Source organism: Cydia pomonella, chromosome 27, assembly GCF_033807575.1.
Source record: "Cydia pomonella isolate Wapato2018A chromosome 27, ilCydPomo1, whole genome shotgun sequence".
In the NCBI taxonomy this organism is placed as follows: Eukaryota; Metazoa; Arthropoda; class Insecta; order Lepidoptera; family Tortricidae; genus Cydia; species Cydia pomonella.
Window position 1 is genome coordinate 4,287,725 of NC_084729.1, and position 21,271 is coordinate 4,308,995.

At 37.4% G+C, this 21,271-nt stretch overlaps 1 protein-coding gene across 3 annotated transcripts; it reads right to left on the reverse strand.

The window, feature by feature from the left end:
- Positions 1–4,583: 4,583 nt before the first annotated feature.
- LOC133532419 (uncharacterized) lies at positions 4,584–16,950 on the reverse strand. 3 transcript variants are annotated; one of them, XM_061871076.1, is made up of 12 exons: positions 16,734–16,947; positions 15,499–15,627; positions 14,378–14,469; positions 12,391–12,501; positions 11,512–11,631; positions 11,020–11,115; positions 9,277–9,375; positions 8,274–8,378; positions 7,503–7,619; positions 6,613–6,838; positions 5,803–5,926; positions 4,584–5,136 (listed from the first exon to the last, which is right to left on the reverse strand). In XM_061871076.1, the coding sequence occupies exons 1-12, from the start codon at positions 16,816–16,818 to the stop codon at positions 4,611–4,613; spliced, it is 1,830 nt and encodes a 609-aa protein (XP_061727060.1). In that variant the 5' UTR covers positions 16,819–16,947; the 3' UTR covers positions 4,584–4,610. The 3 variants fall into 3 exon arrangements, with proteins under 3 accessions (XP_061727060.1, XP_061727062.1, XP_061727061.1); XM_061871078.1 differs by lacking the exon at positions 8,274–8,378 and having other exon boundaries at positions 16,734–16,950; XM_061871077.1 differs by lacking the exon at positions 11,020–11,115 and having other exon boundaries at positions 16,734–16,936.
- Positions 16,951–21,271: the final 4,321 nt, after the last annotated feature.

Consider the following 21,271-nt stretch of genomic DNA (forward strand, 5'->3'; position numbering starts at 1 on the left):
TGTAAAACCTTGTTTTTGCAAAGTTTAATTGTCACTTTTTGACATATGTCAATAAGGATAACTTAGACTAAGCGCCATAATGACATCATCGGCATTAAAAAGGCATATTACACCAAGTTACAATAACATTTTTTTATTGGTATTAACTCTGAAACTAGGCGAAATCCAGAAAACTTTATGTGACAATTTAGCCTCTAAATGGTATCCAGGAATACACTTTTAAATTCTTTCGGTTTCCTCATGTAACACCGTGTATATTTCACTCTATGCCAGCGTAGGTTACATGATCGCGTTTACATTCAAAGTATGGTCTACTATTTAAACAATAAAACCTTTATGAAATTATGACGTTTACTTAACACTTGCACCATCTTACAAGGAGACAACTGCCATTGTAATATTTATACTGGTGTTGACTGAAAAATTTTTTTTTTTCTGTGTTATCAAAATCGCTGCAAACTTAGCTTGGTCTGCCTTGGCGGCTTCCCCGCATAGACGCTGTATGAACGATTGCCTAAGGAGTAGACTCGAAAAAAGTATGAAGATAGTTCTCTACATTTAAGTATTTTAGCAACATTAATAGACATTTTATTGGGGTCGAAATAGCAATATATGAAACTGAAACGCTTGTAAATTATATTGGACATAAATAATAACAATATCGAAATGGACGGACAGATGTGTCATTCACGAAGACGCGCGCCTTGACTAGTAAATCAGAAATATTTATTGTGTAAACTGTGTAGGTACAGTCAAGGTATTAAATATCTATACGGACAAAATGACAAAAATATGTACACACTACTTTAATATATAGGCAATAAGGTCGTGTAGACATATTTCCGGCACTTTGTCCGTATCGATATTTAATACCTTGACTGTACAAGAATATGACTAGGTACATTTTTTGATGAGTATCAACAGTTTTACCCTTTTCGGGCATACAATTATTTTTATCTTAAACTAGGTTTTAATATTTTATCTTAAACTATATTTTAAAAAAACATAAAATTATTTTAAGTTGTAGAAGACTTTGTGTATTAAAAAGTTTTTTAAGCGTCTTTTAAAAGTATTTCCTTCGAGACTTTTTATTTCGTTTGGCAGATGGTTGAAGATATGAACGTAAAAAAAATCCGTATTCAACTAGGAACCCTTATAGTTTCGCCATGTCCGTCTGTCTGTCCGAGGCTTTGGTCCGTGGTCGTTAGTGCTAGAAAGCTGAAATTTGGCATGGATATATAAATCAATAAAGCCGACAAAGTACAATAAAATCTAACTCCCCTACACGTAAATTGGGGGTGTTTTTTTTTTTACTTTAACTCTACAGTGTGGGATATCGTTGGAAAGGTCTTTCAAAACTTATAGGGGTCTTCAACAAACATTTTTTGATAAAGGGAATATATTCGGAGATAATCGCTCCGAAAGAAAAAAGAATGGGTCCCCTCTAACTTTTGAACCATAGGTCAAAAAAATATGAAAAAAATCGTGGAAGTAGAGCTTAAGAAGGACATTAAATGAAAACTATAACGGACATGATCAGTTTAACTGTTTTTGAGTTATCGCAAAAAGTTTCCCCTTCATAGTAAAAAGACGTACTATCCACAGTTCATCCCTTGGTTAACAATCTACTATACTTTAAGCTCCAATTTAGCTTATTGTGACGGAAGAATAACTACGGAACCCTACTCTAAGCATGGCCCGACATGCTCTTGGCCGATTTTTTATATATTAAGGTGCTAGTTCTCGGAAGTACCCATATTGTACTTATATTGTGATCTTATGTATGTATGTATGTATGTATGTATGTATCAGTGGCGGCTCGTCACAAATATTTGTAGGAAACCCGGAGCTAATTTTGCTTTCCTTTTCTCCATAAACCGATCGTGAAAGTACCCAACGGGATGAAATTAGACAAGCCGGTGGGAATCGAGTTCTTCGAACGATCCGCCACTGGTATGTATGTATGTATGTGTGTTATTTTTAGTTACATCATATAATCAAAATATTTTTAATAATTGATATGACTCGATTGTCGTTATGGGTGAACTTTTACTTACGAGTATACCTACAGGTTTGTACGGAACCCTCGGTGCGCGAGTGCGACTCGCACTTGGCCGGTTTTATTTTTTTAGTAAAGAGTTGCACCTGCTTAGAAGCGTGAATTGTTTTCTTTTGTGATCTTATGTATGTATATATGTATGTATGTATGTAATGTAATGTAATGTAATATAATGTTCTTAAAGGTTACATTTGATAAATTTGAATCACAATCGGTGTTGTTTTTTTGTATATTCGATACCTTGTTATTAAATTGTAAGTTTCGATAGGAGTATTTTAGTTTTTCTCGCATTGTGAGCATTTTAAGCGCTTGTAAAATCTCCAAAAATGCATGCACCCGAGTTCGTCAGCTAAAGTAGATGGTGCTGTACGGCTTTTTTTTTGTACTAATTGGATTGTTTAGCGTTAACTTTACAACCAGAATTACCGCATGATGGCGCCATCTACATGAGTTGGTGATTTTGAAATACGCTTTTTCTAAATGTTAGTGCTCTTTTACATTCAATAGCTCTTTGGTGCGCAATAATGTATGACATTATTTGTATCACATATGATACATTCATTTTGAAATATCGTCAAACTGATTTTGATTGTTCACAGTGATAATGTATAGCATTATTTGTATCACATATGATACATTCATTTTGAAATATCGTCAAACTGATTTTGATTGTTCACAGTGATAATGTATGACATTATTTGTATCACATATGATACATTCGTATTGAAATTTCGTCAAACTTATTTTGATTGTTCACAGTGATAATGTATAGCATTATTTGTATCACATATGATAAATTCGTATTGAAATTTCGTCAAACTTATTTTGATTGTTCACAGTGATAATGTATAGCATTATTTGTATCACATATGATAAATTCGTATTGAAATTTCGTCAAACTTATTTTAATTGTTCACAGTGATAATGTATAGCATTATTTGTATCACATATGATAAATTCGTATTGAAATTTCGTCAAACTTATTTTGAATGTTCACAGTGATAATGTATAGCATTATTTGTATCACATATGATACATTCATTTTGAAATATCGTCAAACTGATTTTGATTGTTCACAGTGATAATGTATAGCATTATTTGTATCACATATGATACATTCGTATTGAAATATCGTCAAACTGATTTTGATTGTTCACAGTGAATATTTGTGTTCCACGGATAAAGGTACCTTAAGGCGGTTGGCTCCTACGTCGCGTAGAATCGCATTAGTATTGGAGCGTCGTTAATAATAGCGTAAGTGCCAACCTCCATACGGTACCTTTACCCGTGAAACGTCACATTTGACATGTATAATAATTAGTTATAAGTGGTTAAGTATGTACATATTGAAACTTCTAAATATACGTATTGTTTTTATAAGAAAAATTGTTTTATATTCAATGTTCCATATTTCCATCCATTATGAATAAATAAATAAATATAATAGGACATTATTACACAAATTAACTAAGTCCCACAGTAAGCTCAATAAGGCTTGTGTTGTGGGTACTTAGAAACGAGAACGATATATATATATATAATATATAAATATGTATAAATACTTAAATACATAGAAAAAACCCATGACTCAGGAACAAATATCCGTGCTCATCACACGAATAAATAGAGTTAATAGGATTTGAACCCGGGACCATCGGCTTCATAGGCAGGGTCACTACCCACTAGGCCAGACAGGTCGTCAAAATTATCTAAATCGGTAAGCGGTTTAAGTGTTACGAGGTAACAGACAGACGGTCACTTTCTCATTTACAATCGACCGAGCGTTAACAAAGGTCTCTGTTTCAGCTCGGGCATAAATGCTTTCGTATGTACAGATGTTCTTTGCAGATCTCAATTCTTAACCGATTTGACAGTTTGTGAGAATTTTTTATCTATTTTCAAAATGGCGGAAATTGACCTAAAGAAGTGTCAGTAGGGTCTAGGGCAGTTAAGATGTGAGTTTGCTGTGATAATTATTCAACGAAGTAGGGGCGTTAATTATACGGGGCCCCCAACGTGCGTTTTTGTGAGAAATCTACCCTTCCTAAGTGCCCCCAAAAAAAATTTTATACGGGGCCCCGCCACGGCACGCTACGCCACTGCAACGATGCAAGTATTTTTATTTTTACGCTTTTGAAGTTTTTAGCGAGGTCTAGGTACCTAGCCAAGGTGACAATCGTTTGCGTTACGATTTCGAAACGCTTTGTGTCTCTATCACTCTTCCAAATTAGTGCGACAGTGACAGTTGCGTTTCGTTCGCTACTGTGCGTAAACGATTGGCATGTTGGATACGCACCCTGCTCACAGAGCCAATAGTATTAATATGGTTGAGCAAGGCTCAGTAACCGGTTAAATTTCCAAACCGTTATGTACTTCGCAAAACATTTTTATTTCGGTTTCGCTCGTAAAACCGTTATTTTTAAACTGGTTTTAGGAGAACATTTTCAAGTTCTTAATACATTCGCGTTCTTATGAAAATAAAACCGGTTCCGAGGCTTGGGGTTGAATATGTTACAAAATAGAAAACAATAAAATATACATTTACTCATCATCAACAACTTTCAGCAACATCTTCAACCAGTTCTCTAATCTTCTCCGACTTTTCCCTATACTTCTGCGCGCCCCTATTAACATGATCAAACAACATTTTCAACGTTTCCTGCACGTCCGACACTCCCCCATCTTTCCATATCTTCAAACGGTTCAAAATATCCCCCCACTCCGATTTATTAGCCTCAGTAGGGGGTAAAGCGTCTTCCAAAGCATCTAAAAGACCGTGGAATGCTACAGTTCGTTTCACAGAACGCTTTTCAAATGTTTTACCTTTATCTACAATTAAAGGCAAGTGCGATAGGCTTAAAACGCCGAATAATACTTCTAAGTTCTTTCTCAACGTTATAGCGTCTGCTTTTTCTAAAGATCTGATTGCTTTTTCGACTCGATTGAGGGTGACATAGGATGATATGAAGGCTGACAAGTCGGCGTCTTTTAGTATTTCGGTGGCTGCGTCATTTGCTTGAAGGAGCTTGTTGTCTGGGAGTGAGATAAGTGTTGATATGATGTTTTGTAGTTTGAATCTGAAATGGGAATTTGATTTTTAATTATGAGGGGTCATCCAATTACATTACACGAATTTCATGAATTTTTAGGGTTCCGTACAAAAAAAAACGGAATCCTTATAGGATCACTTTGTTGTCCGTCTGTCTGTCTGTCAAGACCCTTTTTCTCAGGAACGCGTGGTGGTATCAAGCTGGAATTTATATCAAATACTCAGGTCTACTGTCCCTTGGAGCTGTGAAAAAATCAGACTTCTAAGCCGACGCAATCAAAAGATACAGCCGTTTATGCCGCAAATTCTCGACACTCCCAAGGGAATCAAAACCTACAGGGTACTTCCCGTGAACTCAGAATCTTGAAATTTGGTACGAAGCAACGTCTTAAAGCACAGATAAAGGAAAAATTACGAAAACCGTAAATTTTTAGTTACATCATAATCAAAATACTTTTAATAATTGATATGACTCGATTGTCGTGATGGGTGAACTTTTACTTATATACCTACAGGTTTGTACGGAACTCTCGGTGCGCGAGTGCGACTCGCACTTGGCCGGTTTAATTTTTTAGTAAAGGGTTGCACCTGCTTAGAAGCGTGAATTGTTTTCTTTTTCAAATCTAGTCACGAGATGACAGACCTTCCAACAAACGTCTCTAACGTCGATAAATAAGAACATCAGTAATGGTACCTGAATCCGTTAGCACTATGACAAATCCCAAACATTTTGCAAGCATGCTCGTGCTCCAACGATTTCACCGTGTCCACTTCTTTTTGCAGCCGTGACGCGCCGCCTTGCCTCAACGCACTTGTACCTGTCATATTAATATCATTATACAAAGTATTAACTAGGGAGTATTCTGATACTTTCGAACAATTAGTCGTTAAGATGTCAATTTAATTCAATTTACATAAGATCTATGTTTCTTTATCAAAAACAATATCTCATTTCAATAACATAACAACAAAACGTTACAATTATACAAATTACAAGTTGTAACATTTTGTTATTAATATCGTTTGTCGGATGAATCCGAAAATCAGATCAAGATCTCCCAAAATTCCAACATAGGTATAAGAGTTTTTTCGGGTTTTCGACATTCAGAATTACTCAAATACACATTATGTAGCTTAACTTTAAGTCGTTCAACTTTGCCCTATATGCTAACTTTGCCCACCGCTGTCAGCATCAAAAAGGCTAATTTTTTTGTATACTACGTCGGTGACAACACGCATGCGGCCCGCCTGATGGTAAGCAGTTTCCGTAGCTTATGTACGCCTGCAACTCCAGAGGAGTTACATGCGCGTTGCCGACCCTAAAGCCCCCTTCCCCCCTCGTTGAGCTCTGGCAACCTTACTCACCGACAGGAACACGACACTATGAGTAACATTTTGTTACTTTATCCTTATAGGAATAAGTATTAAAAACTTCTATATATTATTATTTTTATTATTTTATTCTATATATTTGTAAATTTCACGTAAACTACGCGTTACGTACCTTCGCCAAGCATATCGGTCTTCAGAAAATTAACAATCCTCTCCAAAATCAGGTTAGAAGTGTCTATGGTATGCAGGATAACGTTCTGGGTTCCTTGTCTGGTTTTAATGTCTACATTTCTAGTATTTTTTACAAACTCCGTGAATTTCTGCTTGTAGGTCTCGGCCAACGAGTCGATCTTCTTTGCCGTGTATTGGTCCGTTTTCTTTTTCATTGCTTCGAAAACCTGGAGATTAACGAAAAAAGTCAAATATAGAGAAATGTGGCCAAGTGCGAGACAGGCTCGCTTCCCAAGGGTTCCATATTCATACTTTTTTTCTTTATTATTGACTCGCGCTTGGCTGATCTTGCAGGTTGTCTTGTAACGTAAAAGTAATTTTAATTATATGTTTTCTGTTATTTTTTCTCAAAATTTCAGAGTTACATATACAGCGGAGATATCTAAGGGGAGAGGGGATGGACAGTTTATCCCTATTTTCTTAAATAACTTATAAATGATCTACCTTAAAATTATAAAAAATATATATATGAAATTTTCACAACAATACCGTCCTTTTATTATAGAATGTCACACGATAATATGTCACCCGATATTTATATTTATTTAATTGCTTTCATTAGCCGATTAAGATTTAGCCGAGCATCGTGCATATTTGTAATAAGGCGTATCGTACTAAAGAAATTTAACTTAGTACTGCAATTGGAGGAGTGGGTGAACAGCGAAGGTCGACATTTAGAAAATGTGATTGTCAAAAAATGTATTCCTTATTCATCTTCTTTTCATAAAAATAAATAGTTTCCGTTTATCTATCTTAGTTATTTAATTTAAAGTCGATATCTGTCGCTGGACATCCTGTATAAGCGATTAGCGCTGTAAGCGATTTACTCACCTTCAAAGCCTGTTCATATACATGCGCAGTAAACTTCCGTATCCTGTCATCGTCCTGAACCTTGTGGCGCTTGAATTTGGTCGTGCTCTGGCTAGTGGCTCTGGTCGTAAGGCGGAGCTAAACATATTAATATGTTATGACTTTGCCCACGAGCTACTTTGCCCGCAACTATTTGAAGTTGACATAGGGTGTATTCATTCATACATACCTACTAAGTACCGTAAACCCACCAAACTATGGTTTAGCAGCAAAAAATAATGAGCACGTGTTTTGTTATATCTGCTTAAACTCAAGTTTTCCTAAAAAAAATACCTGCCTTTATGTGTAACTTTAGCGATAAGATATTATAAAACTTCGAATGTCGATTTTTTTAGGAAAAAATGAGTTTTAACCGATATAACAAAACACGTGCTCATTATTTTTTGCTGCTTTCAAACATATACTCAAACCAGCCATTAACTAGCAAGTTGCTTGAGCATCACTTTCTATAGGAGTTAGAAGATTTAGTAACTTTTTAGTACTTTGAAGGCCATTTTCTCCTAACAGGTTGAGTTTGGGCAGCTAAAAAAAAATACGTGTCCGTTATTTTAGACTACTCTATAACATATATCAAAATGAATCAAATCGGAGTCGGACAGTTGGGTACCCTTCCTTGTAAGTAGTAAGTCAAGTATGTGATAGAATATTACATTATTATTATTATCTACTGACAGAGTGGGTGTGCCGGAGTATACGTGCAACTTTTTTTCGTCTAACTTATGAAATATTTACCGAATAATCAGTAGGAACGAACACTGAGTTGGTGACATTCTTCTGTTTGTCTTCATTCCCAAATAATTGTAAATATCTGTCTGACGGACTGTCCACACCATTGTCCTAAATAAATATTAAAATAGAGAGTAAAGTTTTTTGGCAGTTTCAGAGGCGCTTTTTACGGCCCTTTATGAAGCAAAAAACGTAAATTTGGCACTCAAGAGAATCAAAATTCTTAGGGTACTTCCTGTTAGAACTATGAAATTTGGAAAGTAATATCTTCTTACACTACAAGTACAGGGAATGATTTCAAAACTATAAATTTGTAAAAAAATAAAAATTACTTTTTCACTACACCAACTGGTAAAGGCCCTCTTGATTGTTCAAGAATGACTGAGAAAGTTGCATTTTATCCACATGTAGAGCAAAGTAATCAGATGCAAATTTTGAGTTGTTTCCTTATGTTAGCTAGTAGAATTGACTTTTAAATTATTATTTTGAATGATTATTTTTTTAATACGAACATTTGTATTTGATTTTATTGAATTTTTTGGTATTTCATAGTTAGTATAGTTTCCTCGTGTTGGTGTGGTGAAAATTTTTGTGTTTCACTCGGAGGAAAAGTTTGTTTAACCCTCGTGCATTAAAACCCTCGCAACGCTCAAGATTTCACTTCTCGAACCACTCGCTACGCTCGTGGTTCAATTTTGGAATCTTTCGCTTGCTCGGGTATCAATATTAGGACGAACGGTTAAACAACAACTTTGCCCCCTTGTAAAACAAATAACTATTTCCTCGGTGGGGGAGTCGACTCGCACTTTTCTGGTTTTTTAACTATTGCATCGCCGTCCGTGTCGGACTTTGTGCGTTTATCCTCATTACATAATTACCTGAGGGCCTACCGCGAACATCGAAGTTCACAAATTGCGAGGATGTTTCTCTGTCACTCTAATTACGCCTTAATTGGTGAAGATGCCTGCAATTGTCAACTTCTGTGTTCGCGGTAGGCCCACATAAATACCTGAGCTACGGAAATATCTGATGTCTCATTGACTCCGGCTCTTAATGGCTCGTTGCTCGTTCCTCCCAATGCCGAATTCTTCAAACCGCCGCCGTACATCTAAAACACAGCCTAAAATCTAGCAACTTTTTTTATTGTCCATGATACATCTCCTATACTTCGCTTGTAAGCATTAGAAAGAACTTCGCAGAATGTAGTATACATTAGATTAATTTTATTTATGAATATAAGATTTGTATGCCCGTTAGCTGGCTGAATACACTGTTCTTTGAAATGTATTTGATAACATCCACTTGACTGTATTCTCACAAATAAATGATTTGATTGATTGATTGATTGATTGTAAGCTTGTGGTTCCAAATCATGCACTTTATGCGGTAAAAGTAATTTCTAAGTATTGACCATGCTACATTATATAATTACATTATTATTAACGATTACAGCACAGCGGATGTGATTCCAAATCTAGAGCAGAGCCCTACTGGGGAAGTAACCCACCTTACAGAAAAGCGCAACCAAATAACACTAGACCCTACTCATAGTGTTGTGTTCGTCCCGGTGAGTAAGGTTGTCAGAGGGCCTACCGCGAACCACGTTCGACGTGTTGCCTCCCTGTCACACTTACGTACGAATTTACAAGTGCGACAGAGAGGCAACACGTGGAACGGGGTTCGCGGTAGGACCCCAGAGCACAACGAGGCTGGGGAGTGTTAAGGTCGGCAACGCGCATGTAACATCGCTGGGGTTGCAGGCATCCATAGGCTACGGAGACTGCATACCATCAGGCAGGCCGTATGAATGTTTGCCAGCGACGAAGTATTAAAACAAAAACGTATAAAAACCGCAGGCTTACTTCTGTGGAGTTGTTAGTTAATGCTAAAAAACGAAGTACCTATAGTGTTGGTTAATAAGACTCGAATCCGAGTCCTCTGCTCAATACAACATTCCAGACTCTATAATTAAGTATTAAAAAGCTAAGTTATACATTAAATTATTTTTTAACGACCATTAATTGCAATTAATAAAGTACCTATACAATAAATAATAATTATACATATAATATTTTGTGCAAAAAAACTCGAAATAAATATATATATATATATATATATATATATATATATATTATCTTTAAGTATGTAAAATTGATGTGTAAGATACAGAAACGATACAATAATTTTATTTTCTTCACTATTGAAATAAAACCTTAAAATAAGATTGTGGGCAGAGTCATTATTCGTAGGCTAGAATCTTTTTGAGTTGTGCTTAAATAAGTAAAAAAAAATGGTTGGTTGTACTTTATTTTCCATAAGCAACTAATATTCATCGAGTCAATTCTAAAAACCCCAAACACCATTAGGTTGCGTTGTTTCATCACAGAGATGCTATGCCCACCTTCCGTCTCCACCATCTGGTCAGCCCTATGGTAGCATAATATTGAATTATCGCCCGACAATATATTTGCAAATTTTCAGCTCATTCGGGAATTGGGAACTGGGTCAAATTTAGCTTTCAATTGACCCACGCTTACTAACATAAATACATACTAACAGGGCAAGTTAAATAAAAGCATGCAATAAAAATACTCAATAAAAGATTCGACTCGGGACTTAAAATTTCGTAAACAAGAGTCAAGTTCTTCAAATAGAGACTCTAAAGACTAGTTCTTACCACTAAAATCACAACTCTATTAGTAAATTGATTTATAAAACTATATTGTCCTTAACATCCATAAAAAGTAAATACCTTAGCTTGTACATCCTTAACTCCTATCTTTATTGAAATAGGTATAGGATTGTGCTCTTTGTTCCGTGCTCTATTCTCTGCACTGTCGTCATACACCTAAAACACCATTCGAACATCTTGCAACTTTGCCCGATTTTTATTTTGTTCTATTTTATTTTTGTTAGCTTTTGATAATATGTATTTCATTTACTTGTAGTAAGTTAAAAGTTTGAGAAACTCCTTATTCTGATCTAAATAAATAAAAAATCCCAATTCGGCACAAAAAAATGTGTAATTTCGTTTGAGTTACGAAAAAACTATACGTTTTCGTAACTGACGGAAGATTTTCTAGTATATACAGTAAGATTGCGTTTATATTGAACAGAACAGGAAACTCTAGATATATCCACCAAATCTTATCGAATTCGGATGATAACTGATAAGAAGCTTCAACATGATAAAAATCGTCCTCAAAAATATATTGCCATCATATATTGTATTTTATGAAAATACCTGATATTCTATAGAATCTGATGTCTCATTTGATTCTGCTCTTAACCATTGTGGACCAGTTTGGGGTGAACCATTGCTTTCCCCCTCCGATGATGACTTCTCTGCACTGCCATAGTTATTCTTAAACACACGAAATACTAAAAACTTGCAACTTTGCCCATAATTATTATGACTACTGAGAATTATTTATTCATTAACAGCGGAAAAATAAACGAACAAAGACTTATCGATCGTGTCGTACACGAAGACGCGTGTCTTGAATCGTATTGTCAAGTTATTAAAGGTTAGATTTGATAAATCTGCACGTCATCAGATAACACGAAGTACAAAACCCTAAAGGCTGATATTCGCCCAGATCGCTGTCAACGGGCTAGTTGCCCAGAGGACTGGACGTATTTCCTCGCTGAATAAATAGCCATTGGTGATACTTATTCGCTGTGCGAATAGTGGCCAGCCATATGGTCGCTAGAATTATATATTAGGAGCACTGACAAATTTTTATATAGCCCATGCGCACTTGACCCCAAGGCTGTTAATTTTATTTTGATATCATTTTACACACCAAAAATTTGACAAAAGATAAAGCTCTTCTTTACTGGCTTAGCGTTGTAGAACTTAGTAAATCATAAATATAAATGTTCAGTATAGTCAAAGGTCCCACTTTGTCGCTTACCATAAGGACTAGATTTGCTTGTATCTTTGTACGAATAACGAGGCAAAGTGTCCTTAAGGCAAGCGACAAAATAGGACTTTCTGCTTGGAAACGACAAAAATATTTTTGAGAAAATTTTACACAGATCGATACCTAGCCTCAACCTAATTAAAGCTTGTATATTTGCTAATTTATTATACCATAAAATTCTAAAATTATATCATTACCGTAAACTCTCTATTGTTCTCGTCTAAACTATCCGTATCTTCTATTCTTACTGACTCAAATAAATTACTGTTCTCCCTCATCAACTCCGACATCTCTGCACTGCCATCTATCTAAAAACAAAAAAAACATGCAACTTTGCCCGACATACAACTTTGCACAATATAATATGACAAAAGTTTTTAATAATGAAACTTCCGTGAGATACAGGGTACCTAGGAGTTTAGTTTATGTGCCTGTTGTTTGTTATGAGTTTACTTTAAAGTACGAATGTCAGTTTATGAAACGAGCTGAAAGCGAGTCGGGAGCGGAGGACTGCGGCTCGTAATCTGCGCCGGTCACGTCTGACGACACTCCTCGGTACGAAGTGAAACTTGTCAAGTCATATGAGTGACCTGTTTTAACATATTTAATATATCTGTGTCTCACATAAGTTTTGTTATTAAAATGTGCTGACGGTTTTATTTAATTTAAAACAGCATCTAAACTATCATCTGTCAAAGATCAGCCGGGAGGCGATGACTGACGAAATATGCTCCTGGTCCGCGGTCTATGAGCAAAGAGAATGATTGTAATAGAGAGTCTAAGAAAAAACTGCCCCTTAGTTTGACATCCAAAATAGATGTCGCTGTACTGCGCCATATGTTTTGCGGTCACTGAATTGTCAAACGTCAACTTTGGACAATCAGAGTTACCGCAAAATTATGGAAGGTAGAGGCAAGGAACAGACACTCCTTAGGCAGAATTGTTGCAAACGTGTCCAGCTATCAGCTATAAATAATAGTTCCAAATCTCTCCAGAGCCACACCTAAGAACCTACCTACCTACCTAGGCGTTATTGACGAAGTGAAGTGCGCTGTCTATGTTTAGATTTTTTCTCAAGTATTCTAGGTATTGTAGCGCCACCTATTTATGGTTTTTTGTCGGATACTTTTTGGTATATGGAGATTCTGTTCCTTGCCTCTACCTTCCGTACCGCTAAATGAATGGAGCTGTACAGCGCCATCTCGTTTACGTGTCAAATTCGAAGCACGAAATTGTTTTAGATTTTACGCATACTCCCTAGGGAGTTATAGCTTTTTTAATCTTTATTAACTTTTATAAACTTTTTTTTTAAATTATGTCACGAATTCATAGAAACCACATAGTTTAAATGAGTTTTACTTTAAAAATACTGCCGTTAATAATTTAATATATGTTTGTATATGTTTAAAAATATTTAATTTGATTCATTTAACAGCAGTTTAAAATATTTTTTCATAATTTTCAATTGTGGCTGAATGCCGAATAGGTCTGTGCCTTCGATGCCTAACTTGTCAAGAAATTACAAAATGGCGGACGAATGTTTGAATTAACACCGTATTTAAGAATTATTTCGCTTAAAATTTAGTTTTTTCTTCGCAAGTGTGATAAAAAACATTGTGTGTAACTCCGGAGGTAAGAATATTGCAAACTCGGGTCTGTAATTCCCTCCAGCCTGCGGCTGTCGGGAATTATCACCCTCGTCTCCAAAACTTTACTCCCCTCGTTGCATAATGTAGTATTAATATTTGTATATTATATATATCGTTGTCTGAGTACCCACAATACAAGCCTAAAGCAAAGAATGACAACATCGCGGAGGAATGTTTGAAATTTCACCGTATTTAAGAATTATTTCGCTTAAAATTTAGTTTTTTCTTCGCTTGTGTGATGAAAAACATTGTGTGTAACCCATAATTTGGATTTGATTTAATTTGGTATTTCATATTTAGTAGTATCCTCGCGTTGGTGTGATGAAATTTTTTGTTTTTCACTTGGAGGCAAAGTTTATTTAAACCTCGTGCCTTGAAACCCTCGCAACGTTCAAGATTCCACTTCTCGAACCACTTGCTACGCTCGTGGATCAATTTTGGTATCTTTCGCTTGCTCGGGTATCATTAAACAGCAACGTTGCCCCCTTGTAAAATAAATAACTATAACATGGTAAATATTATTTAATTTATTTACCGAAGAGTCCTGGATTTCGTAAATATCCGCCGTCCTTACTTCAGTTCCCTTTTCACTCATTATATCGCTGTCTCTGTCTGACACCGCGTTGTCTAAATCACGAAATGAATTATTTTAAAATGATCATCCATTCAAAGATATAGTCTGTCAAGCCATTTCCGTCAATAGAAAAAAGCGGCAATTTTATAAAATGTAGGCGCGAAGGGTTAACGTCTCATAGAAAATTTGAATTTCGCGCCTTTTTCTACTGACAAAGTTGTTTGACAGACTATATTAGAAATAGGAGTGGGAGCAGTAGGGGGAAACTGCAGCGTTCGGGCGTTCTTGGCTTAAGCGCCATTTACATTACACACACACTATCAGGCCTGATATCAGGCCCGATTTCGGGCCCGAGAAATAATATTTATCCGTTTCACCAAATATCAACACAACGTTTACAATAATTACAATATTTAAATGTAAAAAATGGTTCATACGCAAAAATATGAAACATTGAACATTTTTGGCAATTACAGACAAAGTATATTTTACATTAAAACATAAGTGAAACGAAAAACGATTATCAAGCCCGAAATCGGGAAATGTGGATGTAGTTGGCGCTTTATGTCGGGCCTGAAAATCGATTTCCGTTTCACGGAATATCAGCACATCCTTAACAATATTTGCAATGTAAAAAATACTTTATATCTAATTGCCAAAAATGTTCAATGTTTGATATTTTTGCATATGAAACATTTTTTTATATTTCAAATATTGTTAACGATGGGCTGATTTTATATTTCAAATATTATTAACGATGGAAAAATACTCTCGCTGGGGCCCGACGTCGGGCCTGAGAAAGCGTGGATGTAATTGGCACTTTTGTCCTTACATTCCCCGTATTTTATTTATGTACTAAAGCTTAAAGACGAATTTATGGTAATTATGATTTTTTATGGTAATTACAAAATCAGGGTTTGTTAATGAGGGCATTATTTCTTCAACTTAATGCCGGCTGTACACACAGTCTTGACAAATACCCGACCCATCGGAGAAGGGAGCAGTATACACTCGTTCTCGACCTGTCTCGGAATTCGGGCTCTCTCGACAAGTGTGTACAGCCGGCATAATTAACTGCTTACCATATTGAACATCATTAATACCACCAAGGAACGGTAGGCGGTCGATTTTGTCTGACACAATATTCTGTTCGTCCGATCCAGATAGTTCTATCGATCCGTCGAATTTTAGTTTCAAGTGGTGGTCATCCGCTGTAGATAAATTGAGGCATGGAGACAAATGTATTCGCATTTGTCCCCGCGCCACGTGACCGCCGCCATGCATGATGCGGGGACATATATTAATGATTTATGAAACACCTATACCTATCTGTGCCCGGCGGGGACATATGGAATGATTTATAAAACACATATTCCCATCTGTACCCGGCGAGGACATAGGGTAATGATTTACAAAAACACATATTCCCACCTGTGCCCGGCGGGGACATAGGGTAATGATTTACAAAAACACATTCCCATCTGTGCCCGGCGGGGACATAGGGTAACGATTTACAAAAACACATTCCCATCTGTGTCCGGCGAGGAGAAATGGTAATGATTTATTAAACACATATTCCCATCTGTGCCCGGCGGGGACATATGATAATGATTTATAAAACACATATTCCCATCTGTGCCCGGCGGAGACATAGGGTAACGATTTACAAAAACACATTCCCATCTGTGCCCGGTGGGGACATATGCTTATGATTTATAAAACACATATTCCCATCTGTGCCCGGCGGGGACATATGGTAATGATTTATAAAACACATATTCCCATATGTGCCCGGCGGGGACATAGGGTAATGATATACTCATTTTTTGATCTTCTCTCTAGCGTAGGTATTACTTTTGTATACACTTACTTTAGGTATTAATTTCATTCCTCTATCTCAAGTAACATTTAAATACCTACCTATAATTTAATTTACAGTACATATGGTGCTACTTTCCCACACGCGTGCGGGAAAGAGCACTTTCCGTGCATATGTCGAAACTTTAAAGACCCATATGATTATGTACTGTAAAACGTTGTACGATACACGTGCGAATAAGTAATTCGCAACTCGTGTTGATTTAAACACCCCCTTTGGTCATGTTTTAATTTATCCCCACTTGTTGCAAAATTCCTATTTTTCGCACTTGTATCGTAATGTACTATTTTTTCACTAAAAAACTGTAATTGATTTTAATTCTTCAGATATTTTTCACTTTGAAATGCTTTTCTCTTTGTTAATAACTTTAATACTTAGTTTTGACATTACGTTGTTCTTTACATTAATAAAAATAATGTAAGTAAATAATTTGTATACCTGAACGAAATATTGTGTAATTTAACTCGCTTCTTGATAAAAATAAACACAAGGAAAATATATAAGCGATAAACACTCCATACATTGTAGCTTATCAATGCAATTACTTTATGTTATTAGTATCAGCTTTTCCTGCGACTTCGAATAGAACAGAATAGAAACAACTTATTCGTAAGCAAAGCACAAACAGGGGGCTTACTGCGAAAACCGAAATTCGCAAATTGGGGATCTTTCTCTTTTACTCTTACTAAGACGTAATTAGAGTGACAGAGAAAAATGCCCGCAATTGACGAACTTCGATTTTCCCGGTAGGAGCCCAGAAAGCGCTGGTGGCCTAGCGGTAAGAGCGTGCGACTTTCAATCCGAATGTCGCGGGTTCAAACCCCGGCTCGTACCAATGATTTTTTCGGAACTTTACGATACTAAATATCATTTTATATTTACCAGTCGCTTTTCGGTAACGGAAAACATCGCGAGGAAACCGGACTAATCCCAAAAAGACCTAGTTTACCCTCTGGGTTGGAAGGTCAGATTGCAGTCGCTTTCGTAAAAACTCTAGCCTACGCCAATTTTAGGGATTCGTTGCCAAGCGGACCTCAGACTCCCATGAGCCGTGGCTAAAAATTCCGGAACAACACGAAGAAGATGATTCGTAAGCACTGACACAGATAAAAAAATATACAATTCAAAAAAACATAGGTATTATAAAGTGCCATTAAATTATGGTCTCATCTCAGCATGATACCTTTCTATTACCGCACCGCTCGCCGTCGGCAGGGTGTTCATCCTCACACCCTAGAACCTAAATGGTCGCGTACTGTGCGGTTTAAGAGGAATTTCCTCACGCGAACGCTTCGGCTGTGGAATGAGCTTCCTGCCGAGGTTTTCCCGAGGGGCTACAGTATGGGGTTCTTCAAAAAAGGAGTGTACAGGTTTTTAAAGGGTCGGCAACGCGCATGTAATGCCTCTGGTGTTGCAGGCGTCCATAGGCTACGGTGACTGCTTACCATCAGGCGGGCCGTATGCTTGTTTGCCACCGTCGTGGTATAAAAAAAAATACGACTTCCAGCAGGGGCAGCATGGTTCCATTTTTATTACTTGTCACTATGCCTGTCACTTTCGCACTGTCATACTTGTTAGAACGTGACAGGCATGGTGACAAATGATAAAGAGCCGACCATCTTAGCCCTACAGCGGTGCTGATCATCCAATGAGACCGCCCGTGAACGGTGAACATCGAAATATGGGAATCTCTGCGTCTTGGTTGCATTCTGTCAAAGGCAAGTCTGGTCATCTTAGGGTCAGTTTGACTACCTAATATCACGGATGGTGTAGGAACTGGCGTTTTAGGTTAGGGCAGTGGAGCCACACTCCTCCTTTCGGTCATTCTCGCCTCCGTTCGGCTCAGCATTGCTCCGAGCAATTGTTAGGGTTGGCACAGCTTGATGTCCCTTTGCGTGCCACAGACGAGAAAATGACTTGAGTTTTAACAGCCTTAAATAGCCGCAAGGGATAGTGCCATACATTTATTCGGCCCCGGGGGCCTACCTCGAAAATCGAAATTCGGAAATTGCGGGGATCTTTCTCTTTTACTCTCACTAACACGTAATTAGAGTGACAGTGAAAAATGCCCGCAATTGACGAACGTCGATTTTCGCACTTATAGGCCTGAACGCTGAATCGCTGTCAAACTTCGGTTTGGTAGGAAGTGTTATTTCCGTACGGTTATACTATTAACCCCTTATTCATAAACGTGTACTAAAGTTACTATGCCGCTGATCATCGTTTGTCCCTTTCCATCATACTAATATCCTATCTGCCTCCGGATTTAATTAAAACGATAGTTGTACCAGTTGTAAAAAATAAAACCGGAGACTTATCAGATAAGTGCAACTATAGACCGATATCACTTGCGACCATTGTTGCAAAAGTGCTTGACAGTGTGCTTAATGCTCAGTTAAACAAAGTACTCTTGCTGCACGATAACCAGTTTGGGTTCAGACCCGGACTTTCGACTGAAAGTGCAATTTTGACCCTTAAGCACACTGTTGCGTACTATGTTACTAGAAACACGCCGGTCTATGCATGCTACCTAGACCTGTCGAAGGCATTTGATCTGGTTTCCTACGATCTACTATGGAAAAAACTTGAATCAGTAAACCTACCTCAGGAACTCATCTTTTTATTCAGACATTGGTATGGAAACCAGATCAACTATGTTCGTTGGGCTGGTACGCTATCGGACTCATATGGCATGGAATGCGGTGTGAGGCAGGGGGGATTGAGCTCGCCAGCGCTGTTCAACCTGTACGTAAATGAGTTGATTGTCGCGCTCTGCAGCATGCATATAGGATGTCACGTAGATGGCGTTAATGTTAACAATTTGAGTTATGCCGACGATATGGTGCTGCTGAGCGCGTAAATCTGCGGTATGAGAAGATTGCTGCAGGTTTGTGAGGACTATGCGCAAGCGCACGGGCTGAGATATAATGTCAGCAAAAGTCAGTACATGGTCTTTGGGGTTGGTGCTATTCTACCATCTGAAGTACCGCCCATTCGTTTGAACTCGGTGGATCTCGAAAGAGTGTTCAAATATAAATACCTAGGGCATATACTCACCACCGACCTCAAGGACAATGCTGACATTGAACGTGAACGTAGGGCCTTGGCGATAAGAGCTAATATGATTGCCCGACGGTTTGCACGTTGCTCTATTGACAGTAAAATAACCCTGTTCAGGGCTTTTTGTACCACTTTTTACACGTGCAGCCTGTGGAGCAAATTTACAAAAAAATCGTACAAGGCCCTACAAATTCAATATAATAATGCGTTCCGGGTGTTGATGGGGCTGCCGCGCTTTTGCAGTGCGTCACAGATGTTCGCTGACGCGCACGTAACATGCTTCAAAGCAGCAATGCGCCTGCGAGCCGTATCGCTGGTACGGCGCGTGCGCGCCAGCCCCAACACCATCCTAACTATGATTGCGGATAGGATCGACTGTCCGTACATAATGCATTGTTGCGGGCTTCATAAGCCCAGTAACGGTGAATGGTTATGATTTTAGTTAAGATATTTATTGTTACTAACATAGTTTTTAAGTTTTATTGTACATAACTAACATTTTATGAGCCACATGCGCTTGAAATAAACGGTAATTTAATTTAATTTAATTTAATACATCGGAAAGGAACAAACGATGATCAGCGGCATCGTAACTTTAGTACACGTTTATGAATAAGGGGGTTATTTATTCTGTGGTTAGGAGATTTATTAGGCATCGCAGGATTCGCAGGGACGATTTTTAAAAATATATTGTTACATAATTTTTGTAACTTTAATGCAGTAGAATTTCTTCGACAATTACACGGTACGTCTACTCGGTCAAGATAAGGTAGATCAACTTCCGTTCCATAGTTGGACCTGATTTTTTTTTATACTACGTCAGGCAAACAAGCATACGGCCCGTATGGTAAGCAGTCCCCGTAGTCTATTTACGCCTGCAACTCCAGAGGAGTTACATGCACGTTGCCGACCCTAACATTCCGCACACTCGTTAATACTCTGGCAACCTTACTCACCGGTAGGAACACAACACTATGAGTGGTCTAGTGTTATTTGGCTGCGGTTTTCTGTAAGATGGAGGTACTTCCCCAGTTGGGCTCTGCTCTAGATCTGGAATGACATCCGCCATGCTATGCCCTACCACACAAAGCGAGATGACATCCACAGTGCCCATACCTCTATTTTAAAATTGTGTTATCGCGACTTTGTATAGACACTTGTCTTATGTCACAGATTATATAATAAATAAATATTATAGGACATTATTACACAAATTGACTAAGTCCCACAGTAAGCTCAATAAGGCTTGTGTTGAGGGTACTTAGACAACGATATATATAATATATAAATATTAATAAATACTTAAATACATAGAAAACACCCATGACTCAGGAACAAATATCCATGGTCATCACACGAATAAATGCCTTTACCAGGATTTGAACCCGGGACCATCAGCTTCGTAGGCAGGGTCACTACCCACTAAGCCAAACCGGTCGTCAATAATAGTTTTTTATGTTCTCATCCATTTATACGGTTCCAAAAACAAACTGTGTACAAACTTACAGACACTTGTCGCCTTTTTATAATATACCAGATTTTATTGATATAGTATATTTTATCGATATGCGTAATTTATTTCACTGCAAAGCTATGCTGTTTAAAAAATATATAATTTACCAACTGCCTGCCTTTTAGTAAGTAGTTTATGTAACTGTCACATAATGGAAGGCATTAAATAACGAACGAAAATGAAGCTGATTTTACTTATTAAACACGCTATTACAATTGGCGATTGTTCCGTCACAGAGTACCCATGGCCACTTCTGGTTATTAATCAGCTCGATGTTATCAAAACATGGCATATATCACGTAATAATGTATATGACGTAGCCATATTTTGATAACATGGAGCCGATTAATTTATGCGCAATAACTAAGATCAATTTGGGTTATAGTAATAAAATAAGTTCAGA